Raw genomic sequence first — 17699 nt, 5'->3', positions numbered from 1 at the left:
CACATCATATGATCCATGCTTTCTTGATAAATACAGGCAATGAGGGTGCCAGTGTAAATATCTATATTAAAAGATTAATACAGCTTAACTTATTTTCTATTTTTCAGATAAGAAATAATTACAAATAGGAGATTTGATATTTTCACCTTGCAATAATGAATTATTAGACTCTGGAGACCATTCTGTTAAATTTCCATTGGGTATTTCTCATCTTTTTTTGGTTTAATTTTTATTCTACTTGTCTTCTCCTAACATATTTACTACGACATCGATTCCTTTTCTTATTTTTTGCCAATCAAAATGTTCTTTAAAAATGACAACAAATCAACACAGAGATTACAATTTCTAAATGGTCTGTGCATTTACACAGATTTTTCTCTGGTTCTCCTGTCAGTTGAAGTTAATAATAGAGATTAATTGAAGAAAAATTCTTTCTGTAATTGAAAAGCAATTTTCTAAAGCCTTTATTATTCAAAAAGAACTAGGCTAAATTAGCAAAATATATTCAGAAAGCTATGAAATATGCACACCTTTAAGACGAAACAAGTTTTGATCTTGAACAATAAAGATACTTTTTCACTTTTTGTTTACTTATATAAAAGTATTACATACTGAAACAGTAGAAATATGTTGTATGCTTGTCAATCGAAAATATCTGTAGATAGAATATTATTTCCATGGCTTTAACATTATGAAAGGATAGAGAAGCAAATGTTACTTATGTCAAATTGGAAATTTTAAAAAGTAAAATGAGATTATCTAATTTACTGACTATAGGAAACCAGAGGGCAAAGGGGGATTAGCATTTCAGAGACAAAATATTAGAAAGAGTACGTTAATAGCTGAGATAAAGTCATTCTATTGACTATTTTCATTTCAAAGTCTGCTATTACATCAATTGCTAGTATTTCAATTCACATTTGAATCAAAACATTGCTTAGAAGAATATGGCTGAATGTTTTAAGAATTTACTAGGAATCCATTATCCATTAGTATTGCCTATTACTTTAATTCAAAATAGCGGGAGAAAATTTGGCAAAATAAGGCAGCTTTGAAGTAGCATTGTAAAATAAATTTTTTTTTTTAGTAAATGGCCACAAAAAATTTCTATTCAGCTCATCAAATTTGCCTTGGCCTAATCCATATTTACCAACTTACTTCCTCCTAGCTATTTTCATCATTTTCTATCATTAAACTAAGACAGTAGTTCTCAGTCTTGAAACCAGCAGAAATAACCCCCTGAGGGAAGTAATAACTACCTACCTCTTTGACCGCGCCTTCTCTGTCTACTTTGAGGCTTCTTCTTCCTCCTTCTGCACCCGAAATGTTCCTGACTGAGGTTAGTTCAAGTCTTTACTCTTTACTTTTCATACCCTTGCCTCTGATAATCGCATTTACCCAGTGATCTCAATTATTGCCTCCTAGCAGAAGAATCCTCAGCTAGCTGACTCTAGCTGAGACTTTTCAAGCTACAGGCTCACATTCCAACTTTCTGCTGGCCACCTACATTTGGATGCAGTACAAACAATACACATGTAATGTCTACAAAATCAAATGCATGGTCTTCCTACATCATCCTCTTGTTTCTGTTAATGCTCACAGAATTCCCCTACCTATGTTGCTTTGAGACTCGGTTCTTTGAATCCTTTGTCTCTCCTCTTACTGCCATCACATGCATTATCTTTAAAAACATCTTAACTAGTCTCCTTACTGCCAAGTGAGAAACAGGTAAATTTGAATTATCATTCTGAAGCATGGCTTTAATCATGTTCCATATCTTCTTTAAAAACTTTGTTTGCTTCTGATTACTTCTAGAAGGATGTTCAACTTCCTTAATCTGCTATTCCAGAATTTAATGATGTGTCAGACTTCTCTGGATTCATTTCCTACCATTCTATCACTTTTAGTTATATAAAGCTGGATTTTATTACTTTATGTTTCTCCAGTATAATATGCAATAGCTTGCCCCTTTAGCTTTGCTGATATCTAGGGTTTTTAAAAAAGATTTTATTTATTTATGAGAGACAGACATAGAGAGAGAGAGGCAGAGACATAGGCAGAGGGAGAAGCAGGCTCCATGCAGGGAGCCTGATGTGGGACTTGATCCCGTGACTCTAGGATCATGCGCTAGGTAGGCCAAAGGCAGGCGCAACCACTAAGCCACCCAGGCTTCCCGCTGATATCTAGGTTGAAATGCTGAACAACCTTTAAATCCTAGTTCAAATAAATCTTTTCCAAGAAGCTTTACCTGATAGTGCCAGCTTAATTGTGATCTCTGATTTATTTAGTTTGATTTATTCCCATGGGTTCCATGATGTAACAGAAAGGGTTTGGGCTTTGAACTTCTCTACATCAAGGTTCCAAATTCATTCTTTAGCTTTGTGACAACAGGAAACTTATTTAACTACTTTAATTTTTGACATCTATAAAATGAGAATACTACAGCCTACCAAGAAGTTCAAAAGAAATTGTGTGATATAATTGATGCCACCAAGAGAGAAGACAATTGAGTGGCTACTTCTCAGTGGCCTACGAAGATAGAATTTTCACTCATTCAGATATATTAAATGCTAAGGACCAGGTACTCTAAAATAGAGAGTAATGAACAAGATAAATATAGTCCCTACCTTTGCAGGACTAACAGTTCTAGAGTCTAAATTCACCTCAGACCCAAGTCTAATCTTCTACTTTGACCTGAAATTGATTGTATTAGTAGATATGACTCTTGCTAAAAATGTCTCTAACACTGACATATAAAATCAGAATAGTAGCTTCTTATTTATATTAAAGATTGCAACTGTCCGACAAACTGACTACTTGACATGGTTTAACTGGTAGCCACATGGAATTAGAATGAGAAGGGGGGAAAAGACTCAAATCTTTGATGGTCTTGGGCTCTAATAGCCAGATGGGGCAATCCTTCAAACAGGAAAATAGACTTTCTTTCTTCATATATGTATATGGAGAGATGGCACCTGGGATATCAAGTCAAAGGAAGCTCCTGAATGATACCCATCTATTTTCCTCAGCTTCCTAAAGAATTTGCAGACGACGTTCCCAAATTTTCCAATGGATCCTACAGGTAGGGATGGAAATCCCCGGTATAGATCTCTGCACAAGGTATGTCTCATAGTAGTTGTTCTCTCGTAGTTCTAATGTGTGTGTCATCTCAACGTTGGTGTCTACTGACTGTCCTTCATTTGGTTTGAGATCTTCCTGGTTGGTGGTATGATGACTGATTTTCCAATGAAAGTTGGAAATCTTGGGCATTATGTACAGGACTGTGGCTCGAATAGAAGCCTTCTGTTGTAGCCGCTCAGAACACATCCCACATAGCGCATGTGACTGTACAGCTCAACACCCTCTGTTGTCACCGAAGGATCACTTAGCCATCACAGGCACATCCCTCCCACTGGAGCTGCATCACAGAAAGGGCCGGTCCCTGACAGGAGGCAGGCAGAGTCCAGGGGGAGAGCCAGTGCTGTGTGATGGGATGTGGGAGGTGCTCTGGTGGGAACAACCACATGCAGGAGGGTCTGGTGCTGAGCATGGACGTGTAAAGACTCAGTTTATTGTAAAACACGAGGAAATAGAGGCTCATGAGTCTGCAGACATGCAGATGAAACAGACGTGCAGAGGAGGGAACGCAATGTTTGCCACTCCCCGCCCGGGGACTGCGCTTGCCCTGCGCTGGCTCCCCCGTCACCGTGATGGGGATGTGGCTTTACAGGGAGTACATGTGGGGTTCACTCCTGAATCCAGCTGCACAGCTGAGCACGGCTGTGCTGACGCCACGGGCCTTGAATGTGACGCAATGTGCAGTGGCTGACACCAAGTCCCCCGGCTCTGCCCTTAGGACACCCGGTAATCAGACCCACAGACCTACATCCCTGTGTCCAGGCAGTATAGGGAAACACCACACAGAAAGGCCACTCTGCAGAACAACTGGATGCTTCGTAGAGTCAATGACGTGGGAGGAATGTTCTAGAATCAGGAGTCAAAAAGGTGGAGACGTAGCAGCCAATGAACTGTATAAACCCAATTAATCTTATCCAAAAATTCTACACAAGACAGTTTTGGGACAATTGGGGAAATCTGCATTCGGATGTGACATGTTCATTACTATCAGTTTTCCTCAGTGTTATGTGGTATTGTGGTCACAGACAGGGGCCACCTTCTTCTGTAAGCCAACCCCACACGGATAGTGTTCCACATACGTACACGCACGGACATATAGGCAGCCAGGTCCCCGTGTACCATGCGTTCAACTTTTGTTCACGTGTGACCTTATTCACTTAAAGCGGGAGAGAAACAGCCAAAAAAAAAAAAAAAAAAAAAAGAAAAGCAAAAAAGAAAAAGAAAACCCCAAAAAACAAAAACGAAAAAACTCCACCAACTAAACATGACTCTCGTGATCTTACTTTCTGTGTTGGGCATTCGTGCTCTTGATCGTCTGCTGTGGGTCCCAAGGGCGTCTCTCCCCGGCTGCTCCATCTAAGGCACAACCGCCCCCGGCCCCAGGATGCAGGCGCAGTGTGGCCCCAGCCGAGGACTCAGCTGTGCTGTGAGTGATGTGCCCTGTTGGATTCCTGTGCACAGGTCCGGGCCAGACAGGACAGCAGAGTCTACACTGATCCGCCCAGTCAGTTTCATTGTGTTGCGCTCTCTGGCCTGCTCAGCCTTCGCCCATCAGTGGACTGTCCTAGTGAACGTGTGCCCCTAAATCTGCGGTGGCGGCTTTGGGTTCACAGCTCCTGCCTCCTCACTCCCCAAACCACAAGATGTGTTGGAGGAAAATGGTGAGAAGCACATGAGAAACTCCCAGCGATGTCGACGGTCACATCAAAGTGCAGCGAGAGGTCAGGCTACCTGCCACAAACCCGGAGCTGGTCGTGGAGCCAGAGAAACACAGAGGCAGCAGGACAGTCACAAGCCATCCTCCTCTACCGGTTAAGGAAATTAGGCTTCCACCTTCCCCGTTGGGGAGTGGACTTGCTTGCGATGGGAACACGGACGAGGGGACCAGCTGGATGCCACGTTCTGGCTCACGGCCCGCCTGTGCCCCGGGGGTCAGAGTGGGCACAGGGGGGCCTGAAGAGGACAGATGCCAGAGTGCACAAAGCTCCTGCCCGCCCAGGGCTGTGTCCCTGGATTCCTGCCGCCAAGGCAGGTACCCCAGACAGAGTCAGGGGACACCTGTGGGATCTCGGGTTCATGCATGTGCATCTGGGGCCCATTGCCCGAATCCTGTGGGGTCAGGGTCCGGGTAGCAAAAGCAGGGCTGAACGACATGATGTCTAGCTCTCCTTCAGGTAAGAGTGGACACGGAGGGAGGGACCGTGGAGAACACGGAGGGAGGCTGTGTTTGGAGAACAGTGCAGGGGGGAGAGGGAGGAGGGAAGGAGCAGCAAAGACTGAAGAAGGGGGAGGCCCAGGCTGGTGTGGGAGGGAGTGCAGAGGAGGGACCCAGAGGGGGCAGAGGACAGAGGGGAGAGAGGGGAGAGTGGGCCTGAGGGCCTCTCCCCTCTTCGTGGTGAAGCTGGGGGTAATGATGATAAAAAAAAAAAAGAGAGAATGATGAACTAAATTTTGAGCATGACTTATAAATCCTCATGTGGCAAAAAGAAATCAGTAGATAAGAAAGAATGAACTCAACTGAGTATCTTCCATTAGGCAAAATAGCAGCTCAGCATTAAAGACTAGATTTCAGTATTGAGCCAAAAGAAATATCATTATTCTCATACCTATTTCTAAGTTGTCAATTGTACTCCTATAAAATCATGTGCTTGCTAAAATATTGTCTAAGTTTCTTGAAGGCTGAGACAAGGTCTGGTTTAGCTTACTATTAGAACACCATTCCCATTAGACAGTACCTTCTGCATCAATGCTTAAGAAAGGAATGAATGGCCCATCTTATCCTTAAAGCAAAGGCATACCTATCTAGGCATCATCTGCTCATTGGATAGATCCTCTTATGAGACATTCGGGGATTCAAAGAAGAAATGGGAAGTGGGCCTTAGATGGGTATAGTGATATGGGGTTGGCACTGGAAGAGAGGTTGAAATCTTACCTCTAGCTTCCTCCTATTCCTTTGGTATTCGAGTGTCCAATAAAAGAGAGATCCCTAATACATAGTAGCTAGGTATAAGTAGAAGGGAAAATACAAAAGCAAAATAGCCTTAACAAAATAATGTTTCTTTGTCCATACCCACTTTGTGGGTCATTTAGCTCTTCACAAAGCTGTAGAGTACACGGTAATCATTATAAGCTATTATTATAGCTATTATTATATATTCATCTCCCCATCACTAGGTTCATTCCAAAAACATCTGAGGTTGGCCCGCACACATACAGTAAGATAACATTAAAAATAAAAGCAACAACCAAAATATACAAAAAAGAAGTCAAAGCCAATGCTGAGGATAAGGAAACGAACATAAACTAAAACCAAATGAAGCATTTGTACACAAAGTGCAGAATATTGTAAATGGACTACAATACACTGAGCTTTCTTACACAAGCATTTGAACTCTGCAGGTACATTCTAATTTTCTTGGAAAATCCAAGTTCCTTAGAACTATAAGCAAAAAAGAGGTTCCTGAGGGAAATAAAGATATAGCAGTATTCTTCAGGCATATTTTCAGATTTCCTTAGGCCAAATCCATGGTGCATTGCTGATTTAAAAACTGTTACCTGAGATTTCAATTTCTGCAGAATGTTCCTTAAGTAAATTTTTACGTATATTTTATCTTGCCACTATCTCCTTCCTTCTTTTTTTCTTTCTCTTTCTCTCTCCCCCCCCCCCCCCCTTATTTTCCTTATTTAATCCTGATGTTCATTTAAGGCATTTTTTTCAAAGGCTAGTCTTTGGCTCTGCTGGAACTGATGTTAAGAGATACCTAATTTGTTTATATTAAAAAAATAATAACAATGAAAAAGGAACTATATCCAGCCACTGAAAGTAATAAAAGTTGAAATGTAAAATAGCTGTACTTTACACTTTCATTTAAAAAGTTGGTAGCAGACTCCCTGTGAGCCATCTGGAATTCAGGAGACTAAGAGAGTGCACATTTTTGATCTAATAAAGACAGGCACAGGTGTGTTGAAAGGCACTCACTATAAAAATCATGCTTCCAGGGCTAGAGAATAAAGCATGCTCCCTGGAGTACTGTTGTGGTTTTCTTTCCACTTTTTAAAAAATGATATTCTATAGAATGTAGTAGCTCATAAAAGTGTCAGACTGATAGTTTTGGAGTTCCAAATTTCTTCTCACAAAGCAAGAGCAACACAGGCAGGCATATCACAAATTTGCTGAAACATTTTTAGTAATGGGACTTAATTGGGGCATTATAGGAACTTATAAGCATGCCACAATTTTTACATGAGTCAAGACAAACATCTGAAGACTATGGGAGGAGATGAATGGATAAATTCATAAGAAGTACAGGTAGTTTTGCATGTCAGCTCAATTATTGCTCTTAGAAGCTTCATTTTTAACTAGGTGCAAAGATTATTTAAATGGCCATTTGTGACAGTAGACGACTTACCAGAAGATAATGGGATCTCTAACAGATTGTGTTCCTATGAAATAAGTCCAGCACTAGCTGGCCATAGCAGCAAACCCCTATCTTAGAAGAACTTAGACTCAGGGGTGGACTTTAACTTCTAAAAACTACTTAAAAAACTGTATGGTTCTTAATTCAGATAGCCTTTTCCACAATTTACAAATTGCAATGCTGTCACAGCTAGCATGGAGTTGGGAGGGTGGAGACTACAAAAGTCCTATTTTAATAGGTTTAGATTTGATGAAAATGCTTGATCAAATGAAACATTTTATCAATTATAGAGGAAAGTGGAAAGGTAGAGCAACTTTTTATGCTCTCTTGAGAGCTAAGACAACAAGGCACTATAAAAGTGGAGAAAGGAGTCTTGGTTAATACCCTTTGATGAGAGATGGGTCACCAAGTGGATGTACTCTAGCAACGACAGACAATCAGAGTAGATAAGTCTTTAGGGGGCCTAAAGCTTACATTTGAGTCATCTCCAGATGAGGTAACTCCTGAATGCTAGTTCCTTCAGGAATCAGGCAGAAGCAAATACAATCCTTTCTAAAGGAAGCTACTAGCATCATCCTAGGCTTTCAATTATTTCTAAGTCATTTTGCAAATCAATGTCAAGTAAGCAATAAAAGTATATAATCAGGTGCACAAAGCGACAGTATATGAATAAAATATAATAGAAATAGCACACAATAGAGAAGCAGAAACTTCAAATATGGACATTATCAAACACATATTCTAAATAACACCTATTATTTTCAAGGAGATAAGAGAGAAGAATGAGAATTGCAGTGGGTATTTAGAAACTAAAAACATAACCAAAATTATGTATGAATGAATGAGTTCATTAATATCTTGAACTCAGCTGTCAGGAAAAAATACCTAGAACAAAGCATGGGGAAATAAAAACATTGGTAATACATAATAAAGGTTAAAAAACAAGGAGGGCACAGTTATAAGGTCTAAGATATGTAAAACTAGAATCCCAGAAAGGGAGAAAAGAGAAAGAAGAAGCACTATTTACAGAGAGAATGTATGGAAACATTTCCAAATTGATAAAAAAATATATTATGTCACAAATTCAAGACCACGTACAAACTGCAAGAGAAATAAATAAAAAGAAATCCTCATCTAAGTACATCATGGTGAAGTTGGCTAAAAACCCAGAATAAAAGAACATCTTAAGAGTAAGGGAGAGGGTGGATAGAAGTAAAATTGCTTTTATAATAAATAAGAATAAATAAGAAACAAAATCCTATGCTCCTTCATAATAATAACACTGAAAAAGTGGGGGAATGGAAGTTAACTTTTTTTAACTGATAAAAGGCACTTATGACAACTGACAGGTAATATCCTACTTAAGGCTAAAAGATCAGATACTCCCCCTTAAGATAATAAATAAGACATGGATATTTGTTCTCACTATTTCTATTCAGCATTATACTGAAGGCTTTAGTCAGAGCAATTAAGTAAAAGAAAAAAAAAAAACAAAAGAAAGAGGAGGAAGCAAAGGAGACGGAGAAGGAAGAAGAGGGAGGAGCAATAGAGGGGAAGGAGGAGGACAAGAAGGAAAAGAGGAAGAAGAGGAAAAGAAAAAAAAAAGACAAAGTAAAAGATATTCAGATTGAAAATAAGAACTAAAGTTGTCTCTATTTGCAAATGACATGATCCTGTATATAGAAAATCCTAAGGAATCCACCAAAAGCAACAGCAAAAAACACCCCAAAACTATTAGAACTAATAAATGAGTTTCACAAGGCTGCAGGATACAAGATAAGTATACAAAAATTACTTAGTAATACACTCAAGAAAAGTAGTATAACATTTATAATCTGAAAACTACAAAATGTGGTTGAAAGAAACCAAAGAAGACTTAAATGAATGGGAAGATATCCCATGTTCATGGATTAAAAGACTTGATATTCCCCAAATTTAAGCACAGATTCAGTGCAATCCCTAGGAAAACCTCAGCGGGCTCCTTTGTAGATATTGACAAGTTGGCTTTAAAATTCAAAAGGAAGGCAGCCCCAGTGGCCCAGCGGTTTAGCGCTGCCTTCAGCCAAGGGCATGATCCTGGACCCAGTCCTATGTCAGGCTCCCTGCAGGGAGCCTGCTTCCCCCTCTACCTGTGTCTCTGCCTCTCTCTCTCTCTCTCTGTGACTCTCATGAATAAATAAATAAAATCTTAAGATAAAATAAAATAAAATTCAAAAGGAAATTCAAGGGACCCAGGATAGCTTAAAAAAATCTTTAAAAAAAGAACAAATTTGGAAAACTCACAATTCCCAATTTCAAAACTTCCTACAAATCTATAATAGTGAAAATAGTGTAGTAGTGACCTAAGAAAAACAGGTAGATCAATGGACTAAAACTGAAAGTCCAAAAATAAACCCTCATATTCATGGTCAATTCACTTTTGACAAGGATCTCAAGACAATTCAATGAAAAAAATTAGTCTTTTCAATAAATGATAATGGAAACAAATGGACATACAAATATGGAATAAAAAAGTTGGACTCCTTTCTCACATCATATATAAAAATGTATCATAGACTTAAATATAAAAGCAAGAACTTTATAACTCTTAGAATAAAATATAAGAGTATATCTTTGTGACCCTGGTCCTCTTAGCTATGACACCAAAAGCATATGTATCAAAGGAGAAAAACTGGACTTTATTAAAATTAAAAACTTTGTGATTCTAAGGCATCATCAAAAAAGGAAAAAGACATCCACAAAATGGAAGAAAATATTTGCAAGTCACAAATATAACAAACTTGAATGTAGAACATGTAAAGAATTTTTATAACTCAATAATAAAAGACAAATAATTCAAAAGTGGGGAAAGGATCTGACATATCGCCAAAGAAGATATATAAATGGCCAATAAGCACATGAAAGGATGTTCAACATCATTAACTCTCTGGAAAATGCAAATTCAAAATCATAATGAGGTATTACGTGGCACTCACTAGAATGGTTATACTGAAAAGACTGATAATAACAAGTGGTAATGAGAATGGGGAAAAACAAAACAAAACAAAAACAAAAAAAGAGAATGGGGAAAAACTGGAACTCTTATACATTGTTGGTATGAAGATAAAATGGTACAGAGTCTGGAAAATATTCTGGCAGTTCTTTAAGTGACTAAACAAGGAACAATCATACAGCTCTGAAGTTACAAAGAGAAACAAAAACTCTGTACACAAATGTTCATTGTGGCACTTTTCACAATAGCCAAAAAATGAAAAAAAAATCCAAATATCAATCAATTGATTAATGGATACAAAATATACATACATATGACGGAACATTATTCCTCAATAAAAAAGGAATGGAGTACTGATACATGCCACGACATTCATGAACCTTGAAAACTTAAGCTAAGTGAATGAAGCCAATCATAAAAGACCACATTTTGTATGATTCATTTTATATGAAATGTCCAGATTAAGAAACTCTATAGAGACAGAAGATAGACGAGTGATTACTTGGGTTGCATCGGTAAAATTAAGAGCATTTTAATGAGCAAGGTTTCTTTCTGGGGTGATAAAAGTGTTTTAAAATTGATTGGAATGTTGGCTGCACAAATCTGTGTATATATGAAAAGCCATTGAATTGTACCTTGAAGTGATGAATTGTATGGTATAACAATATAGTTGTTATACGTAGAAAAGTAAAGGTAAAATAAAAACATTTCAAACAAACAAAACAGATAATTAATCACCAGTAGACTCATTAGAAGAAATTGTAGATTAAAGTTTGATTTCAGAAAGAATAAAGACCAACAATAAGGTAAACATATGAGTAAAAACAAATGAGTATTGACTGTGTAAAATAATGTTAATGATATATTATGAAGACACAATACACATATACAAAACAGGCAGAGATTCATATGTAAAACAGTGACATAAAAGTTGAGAGAAAGGTAAATAGAGATAAAGTATTCTAAGATCCTTGCACTGCCTGGAAAGTTGGTTAAATTAAACAAATGTATTTTGGTTAATCAAGGATATATGTTGTAATCTCTGATAGAATCATTGAATGAATAGTAAAAATGTACATTACTTCCAACTTAAAAAACGAGGAAAGAGATGGCATACTCAAGCTAGGTCATTTTAAGAGACCTTAATAAAGGAGCTCCTCATAAAGATGTGAACAAGTTTAAACAAAACAAAATACAACAAGAGGAGATAGTGTAGAACTCTATTGTGTCAGGAACTGTGAAGGGTCTGAGATTTTACTTGACTGAATTGCAAGCTGAAAAATTATTCTACTGTAGTTTCAAGGGCCCTGGCTGAAGACACAAGATTCCTGGGTCCGAGATAAGGGACAATTTGTCACTCACAGCAACAGCAGTAACAGCATTTGTGCAGTTCTCCCAGCCTGAAATTTCCATATAGTCCTATGAGGAGGGTCAAGTAACACCTACACAAGCAGTGGACTGTGCAACTTGGCAGATAGTGGAAAAGAGAATAGATATCCCAACTTCATATTCTCCTCACTGTTTAATCTCCTGCTGGTGGCTTCCTTTGAACAAAACCAACCAGATATCAGAGAGCAAGGAATTACTTTTATGTCATCCATAAAATTGACCTTCCTACAGCCCAGGGCAGGTGGAAAAGTATGGAAAGTGGATCTGATGGGACAAATGGATAAACAGAGGGGGTAAAGATGAACTAATATGAAATAGTCCAAAAGAAGATAAGTAAAAAGGATTAAAGGCACACAGAAATAGATAAGGAGAGAGCAGTCAATGGGACAGAGATTTAACCCAAAATGTTTAAATGTTTCAATTAAGAGCAATGATCATGTGATTGGATAAAAATCAAATGAGCAAAAAGCCCTAATCATATGTTATTCACAAAAGACACTTTTAAACATGAAGTTAAAGAAAAATGACACAAAGATGGAAAAAAAAAGTCCATAAAACATCAACCAAACCGTATTAACATCAGACAGATGTTGAAGATGTTTGAAGGCAGAAAAGATACTTGAAGTAAAGGAGGCCATTTAAACATATTAATTGCTTCAATTTACCATGAAGACCCAATCATTCTAACATGCCACAACATGTTTTGCATGTAACACATTAAACTAACCTCTAAAAATACAGTCTTAAGACACAGCAACAATAGAACACACAGAGTGAAAATAAATTTAGAAATTCACAGTGTGGGAGATTGTAGTAGAACATCTCTCAGAAAATGATACAACAAACAAAAAATCAGTACAAAAACAGAGAATGTAAACAACGTGGTTGACATGTTTGAGCTAATGGACATATTATATATAACAGTAAACCCAAGGACTGCAAAAAACGCCTTATTTTCCAGCACACATGTAATATTATAAATATTGACCATATGTTGGGTCATAAAGCAAGTTTCAACAAATTTCAAAGGACTGAAATCATATAGATTATATTCTGTAACAACAAAGTGATTAAGCTATCTATTAGAAAAAGAACAAAATATAAAGACGGCTAGGAAAAACACCACCACAACGGAAATATAAACATTTTGGACTGAATAGTAATGAAAATATAACTGATTAAAACTTCAGGGATACAGCTATGGTCATACCTAGAAGGAAATATATGTTTGGAAATGTGAATATTAAAAAAAATATGAAAAGCTAAATATCAAAGAGCTAAACACTGCAATGTAAAAAATTTAGAGAAAAAAAAAAAAAGAAGAGCAAATAAAACCAAAGAAAATAGAGGAAAATAGGAAAGATAAAAATAGAAAGAGGAAAATAGGAAAGATAAAAATAGAAAGAGGAAAATAGGAAAGATAAAAATAGAAGTAAACAATTATATTGTTTATATTACTTATTTTTATTCTATATTATTTATATAACAGAAACAAACAATAAGATCATTCCTGGAAAGCTTTGGAATTGATAAATTCTGGTGAATATAATCAAGAAAAAAAGAGAAGGCACAAATATTCAATGTTAGGGAATAAAGAGTAGGGCAAAACAATAAATCCTTTATGTATTAAAAATGTAAAAGGAAAATACGAATAGTTTTCTGCTAAAATATTTGAAAATTTAGATGAACAAGATAGATTCCTAGAAAATACTACTTGTCAAAATCAACATGAGAAGTAATAAGAATTAAGAATAGTCCTATAACTATTAAAGACATTAAATCATTTATTATACATTTTCCCACAAAGGAAACCACAGGGTCATATGGCTTTCAAGTAAATTATATCAATAATTAAGGAACAATAACACCAATGTTATATATACCCTTAGAGGAAAGAAAAACAAAAACCACTTCCTATCTCTAGGCCATCATAACCCTATATGAACACCTCATAAGAATATTATGAGAGGGGCATGCCTGGGTGGCTCAGTGGGTTAAGCATCTGACTTCAGCTCAGGTCATGATCTCAAGGTCCTGGCACCAAGCTCTGAGTTTGCTTGGCACTCAGTGGTGAGTCTGCTTATTCCTATTTCTGGCCCTCCCCCTGCTCTCTTTTCCTCTCTCTCTCAAAAAAAGTAAAATCTTAAAAACCTTATTATTTATTTAATATAAAATATTTAATAATACCTTATTAAATATATTATATATTTAATAAAACATATTTTAATATTTATTTTATATGTATTTTATATATAAATGAATATATTTCTTTTTTATGAGAAAACTGCAGACCATTTGACTCATGAACATAGTTACAAAAACTTTAAAGATCAAAACTATATAAGCAAGAATAAGTAGGGTTTATACTGTTAATGTAAGTTTAGTTTACCATTTAAAAAGTCAACATTATTCATTGGTTTACTAGAACCAAGGGGGCAAACCATCAACTCAGTAGATGCAGAAAAGCAGCTTAATAATATTCAATATCCACTCCTGATTAACAATTATTAGCAGGGGGTGCCTGGGTGGCTCAGTTGGTTAAATGGCCGACTCTTGATTTCAGCTCAAGTCATGATCTCAGGGTTGTGAAATCAAGCCCCAAGTCAGGCTCCTTGCTTAGCAGGGAGTCTGCTTGAAATTCTCTCTCCTCCTCTCTCTCTGCCCCTTCCCACCTCCAATTTTTTTTTAGCAAAAAGCAATATGAAGGAGCCCTCCTCCCTTATCTGATAAAGGATATCTATGACAAAGGTATGACAATATTTTATTTAATATCTACTCCTTTGAGATCAACAATAAAACTAAAATCTGTGCTATCCTCACTCGTATTCAACATTGTACTCAAATTCCTAAGCAGTGTGGTAAAGCTAGAAAAACATAAAAGATATGAAAATTAGAAAGACATAAATAAAACTGTCATTATTATGCATAAATAGTATATGGTCATTCATGTATATTGAAAACCTAAAAATGTTTTCAGTTAAATTTTTAAAATTAATGTATGGAAGTAATGATGTGGATAAAAAGATCATAGAAAATCAAATTTTAAAAAGGTACCCAAATAAATATATTATATATCCAAGAGCATGTTTAATAATACATGCAAAGTATCTATGCAGAAAACTATAAAATATCATTGCAACAAATTAAAGATACACCAAATGGAAAGACACAGCAATTTCTTGGATTGAGAATGTTATTTTTTTTAAATATTATTTTTCTCTGAACTGATTTATAGATGTGTTGCAATCCAACAAAAAAATCCCAGCAGCTCTTTGTAAAACTCGTGAAGCTAATTCTAAAATTAATAAATTGAAGAACAAAATAAAATACCTTGCTTTAATGAATATTAAGAATTTTTATACATTGTAGTAATTAAGGCAATGCAATTTTGGTATAAATACTGATAAGTAAACCAATGCAGTAGAAGAGAGGGCCCAGAAAACGTCCCGGACAGGTGGACTATTAAATGATGACAAAAGAGTCACTGGAAAGTTGTAAGGAAAGGAAAATCCTTTCAATGAATGAAGCTGTAAAAATTACCTATTTATATGGGGAAAAGAAATATCTTTACACCCTCACACCTTCACACTTTTCCTACCCTGGGATAAAAATATCCTTCTTGTTGGATGACAGATTTAACTGTGGAAGGCAAAACAATAAACTTCTGGAATAGATACAGAAAATTTCTAACAGGATATAAACTAATAGCTATAAAAAATAACTTTGGCTATGTAATACTTAAAAGAACCTCTATTTGTCAAAAGATACCATTAAGAGTTACAAGATGGAAGACACCTAATGGAGGAATATACTTACCAAATCTAACTAACAAAGATCTGGTAACTAGAATATATGAAGAACTCCTATAAAAGAATAAAAAAAAGGCAACATAAAAATGGGCGGAGACTTGAATCGGTACTTAACGAAAGAGGATGTCCAAATGGCAAATAATCACCTGAAAAAGTACTCGACCTCATTATTCATCAGGAAAGGTCTGAAATAAGGCTACATACTCAACCAGAATGTCTATTGTGAAAATTTGAGTAATATTCCAATCCTTAAGGATGTGAAGAGCTGTAGAAACTTATGCTGCCAGGGGGTGAAATTGGTACAATTCACTTGAGAAATTAGCAGATTTACCAAAGCTGAACATATGTGTACCATGACCTCACAGTGCCACTCATATATACCATCCAGAAATATATACACATGTGCATCAAAAGACATATACAAAATGTTCCTCGCAGCAGCATTAATAATAGTAAGAAGCTGGAAATAGTCCAGATGCTTACCAACAGTAGAATGGATAAACTGTGGTAGTCACATACAATAGAAGAATGAAAGAGCTACAGCTACTTGAAAAAGAATATTGTAAATAAAACCTTAAGGGAATCAAGTCGAGCCAATTACCATGAACATCTGGATTGGAGGGAGGGGCTTTTCGAGGCTGACTGCAATTCATGACCTGCCATCAGTGTTTGTCTAGTGATAAGTCATCATACAATTTTGTGTGTGAACTTCTTTTCTGGATGTATGTCATCTTTCTCAACAAAAAGGGTTCAGAAATTTGAACTGATGAGTAAAGGAAGGGAGAGTAGTAGAGCAGGGAAGTCACCTTTTCCTTGAAGGGTAGAAAGGCTAGGATCCCTAGGGAGAGAAAGGAAGGGAAGGAGCAAAGGGGCAGACAGTGGGAGAGGGGTCAGAAGGCAAACTGCTTCCTTTGCCATTTTACAGGTTCAAGTCAAAAGGGACAACAGGGGAGGATCCAGTCTTTGGTCCCAAGATACCTGCCTTGGTGCTTCAGAAATCGTGGTGCCAAGATATCTTAATGTTTCAGAAATCTTGGTACCAAGATACCGTAGTGTTACAGAAATCTTGGCCCCAACACATCTGCCTCATGGTTTCAGAAATCTTTGTTAGTTATGGGAAGGAAAATCTCCCGTTACGACTTCCTTTTTGATGAAAAAATGCCTCTGTATCCTTCTAGACTGTACCAGGTCTCATAGTATTCTGCTTTTAGATTGCATAGTTGTTTAGAATTATTTTTTTTTTAAGATTTTATTTATTAATTCAGGAGAGACACACAGAAAGAGGCAGAGTCATAGGCAGAGGGAGAGGCAGGCTTCGTGCGGGGAGCCTGATGTGGGACTTGATCCCGGGACCCCAGGATCATGCTCTGAGCCCAAGGCAGACCTTCAACCGCTGAGCCACCTGGGCATCCCTAGAATTATTTTTTTGTAAACCTCTTAGGGAGAAAAACTAGTTCTTTTGTTGGCTTGCTTCAGAAATGTGAATGAGCTAATTCTAGTAGTTCTTGGTACAGAGCCTCAAGGTCTCTAGATGCAAATTCAATATTTAACACCAGTCTACAAGACACAACTATTTAAGTTCCCATCCCTCAGAGACCTGTTCGTTTTGCTTTCGTCCCTGATGACTTCAGGCGTTATAATTTTTGCCATGGGGGTTAGAGAAGGAACATAAAGCCTGCAAATGGATACTCCTTGGATGTTCACTAAACGAGAAAAATGCCTGGAGAGGGGAGACACGATTGAGATCTCAATCCAACAAATGAATACTCTTTCTTGAGGTTAAACATTTATCCTGGGAAGTAGAGCAGGACACACTATTGGGAAATATTACTCCAGTGATTCCGAAGATATAAACAGTTTTCAACCACCCTTTTCTGCGACAAAAAAGACAGCCTGCTCTTTGTGTGTGTGTGTGTGTGTGTGAGAGAGAGAGAGAGAGAGAGAGAGTGAGTT

The 17699-nt window shown here is 37.0% G+C and overlaps 2 protein-coding genes across 42 annotated transcripts in view; one reads left to right on the top strand and one right to left on the bottom strand.

Annotated features, from left to right (window-relative positions):
- GRB14 (growth factor receptor bound protein 14) overlaps positions 1–17699 on the top strand; it is a 163440-nt gene that overhangs the window by 28760 nt on the left and 116981 nt on the right. Inside the window, exon 2 of the mRNA XM_025471032.3 lies at positions 3030–3120. Coding sequence (XP_025326817.1) covers positions 3089–3120 — 32 coding nt within the window. The 5' untranslated portion in view covers positions 3030–3088. The remainder of the gene's footprint in view (positions 1–3029; positions 3121–17699) is intronic.
- The window catches only part of LOC112674662 (sterile alpha motif domain-containing protein 1-like), a 97217-nt gene that overhangs the window by 77320 nt on the left and 2198 nt on the right, over positions 1–17699 (bottom strand). For 3 of the 41 annotated variants that reach the window (XR_007408730.1, XR_007408746.1, XR_007408763.1), the window contains exon 2: positions 15754–15800. The exons of 36 other annotated variants lie outside the window; for them this stretch is intronic. The gene's annotated coding sequence lies outside the window, so the exon portion shown is untranslated. 2 more of the 41 variants (XR_007408729.1, XM_049106352.1) reach the window with 2 other exon arrangements.

The sequence above is a fragment of the Canis lupus genome, chromosome 36 (genome assembly GCF_003254725.2).
Source record: "Canis lupus dingo isolate Sandy chromosome 36, ASM325472v2, whole genome shotgun sequence".
Taxonomy (NCBI): Eukaryota; Metazoa; Chordata; class Mammalia; order Carnivora; family Canidae; genus Canis; species Canis lupus.
The sequence above is the reverse complement of the archived record's forward strand: the minus strand, read 5'-3'. Positions and strand labels throughout refer to the sequence as shown.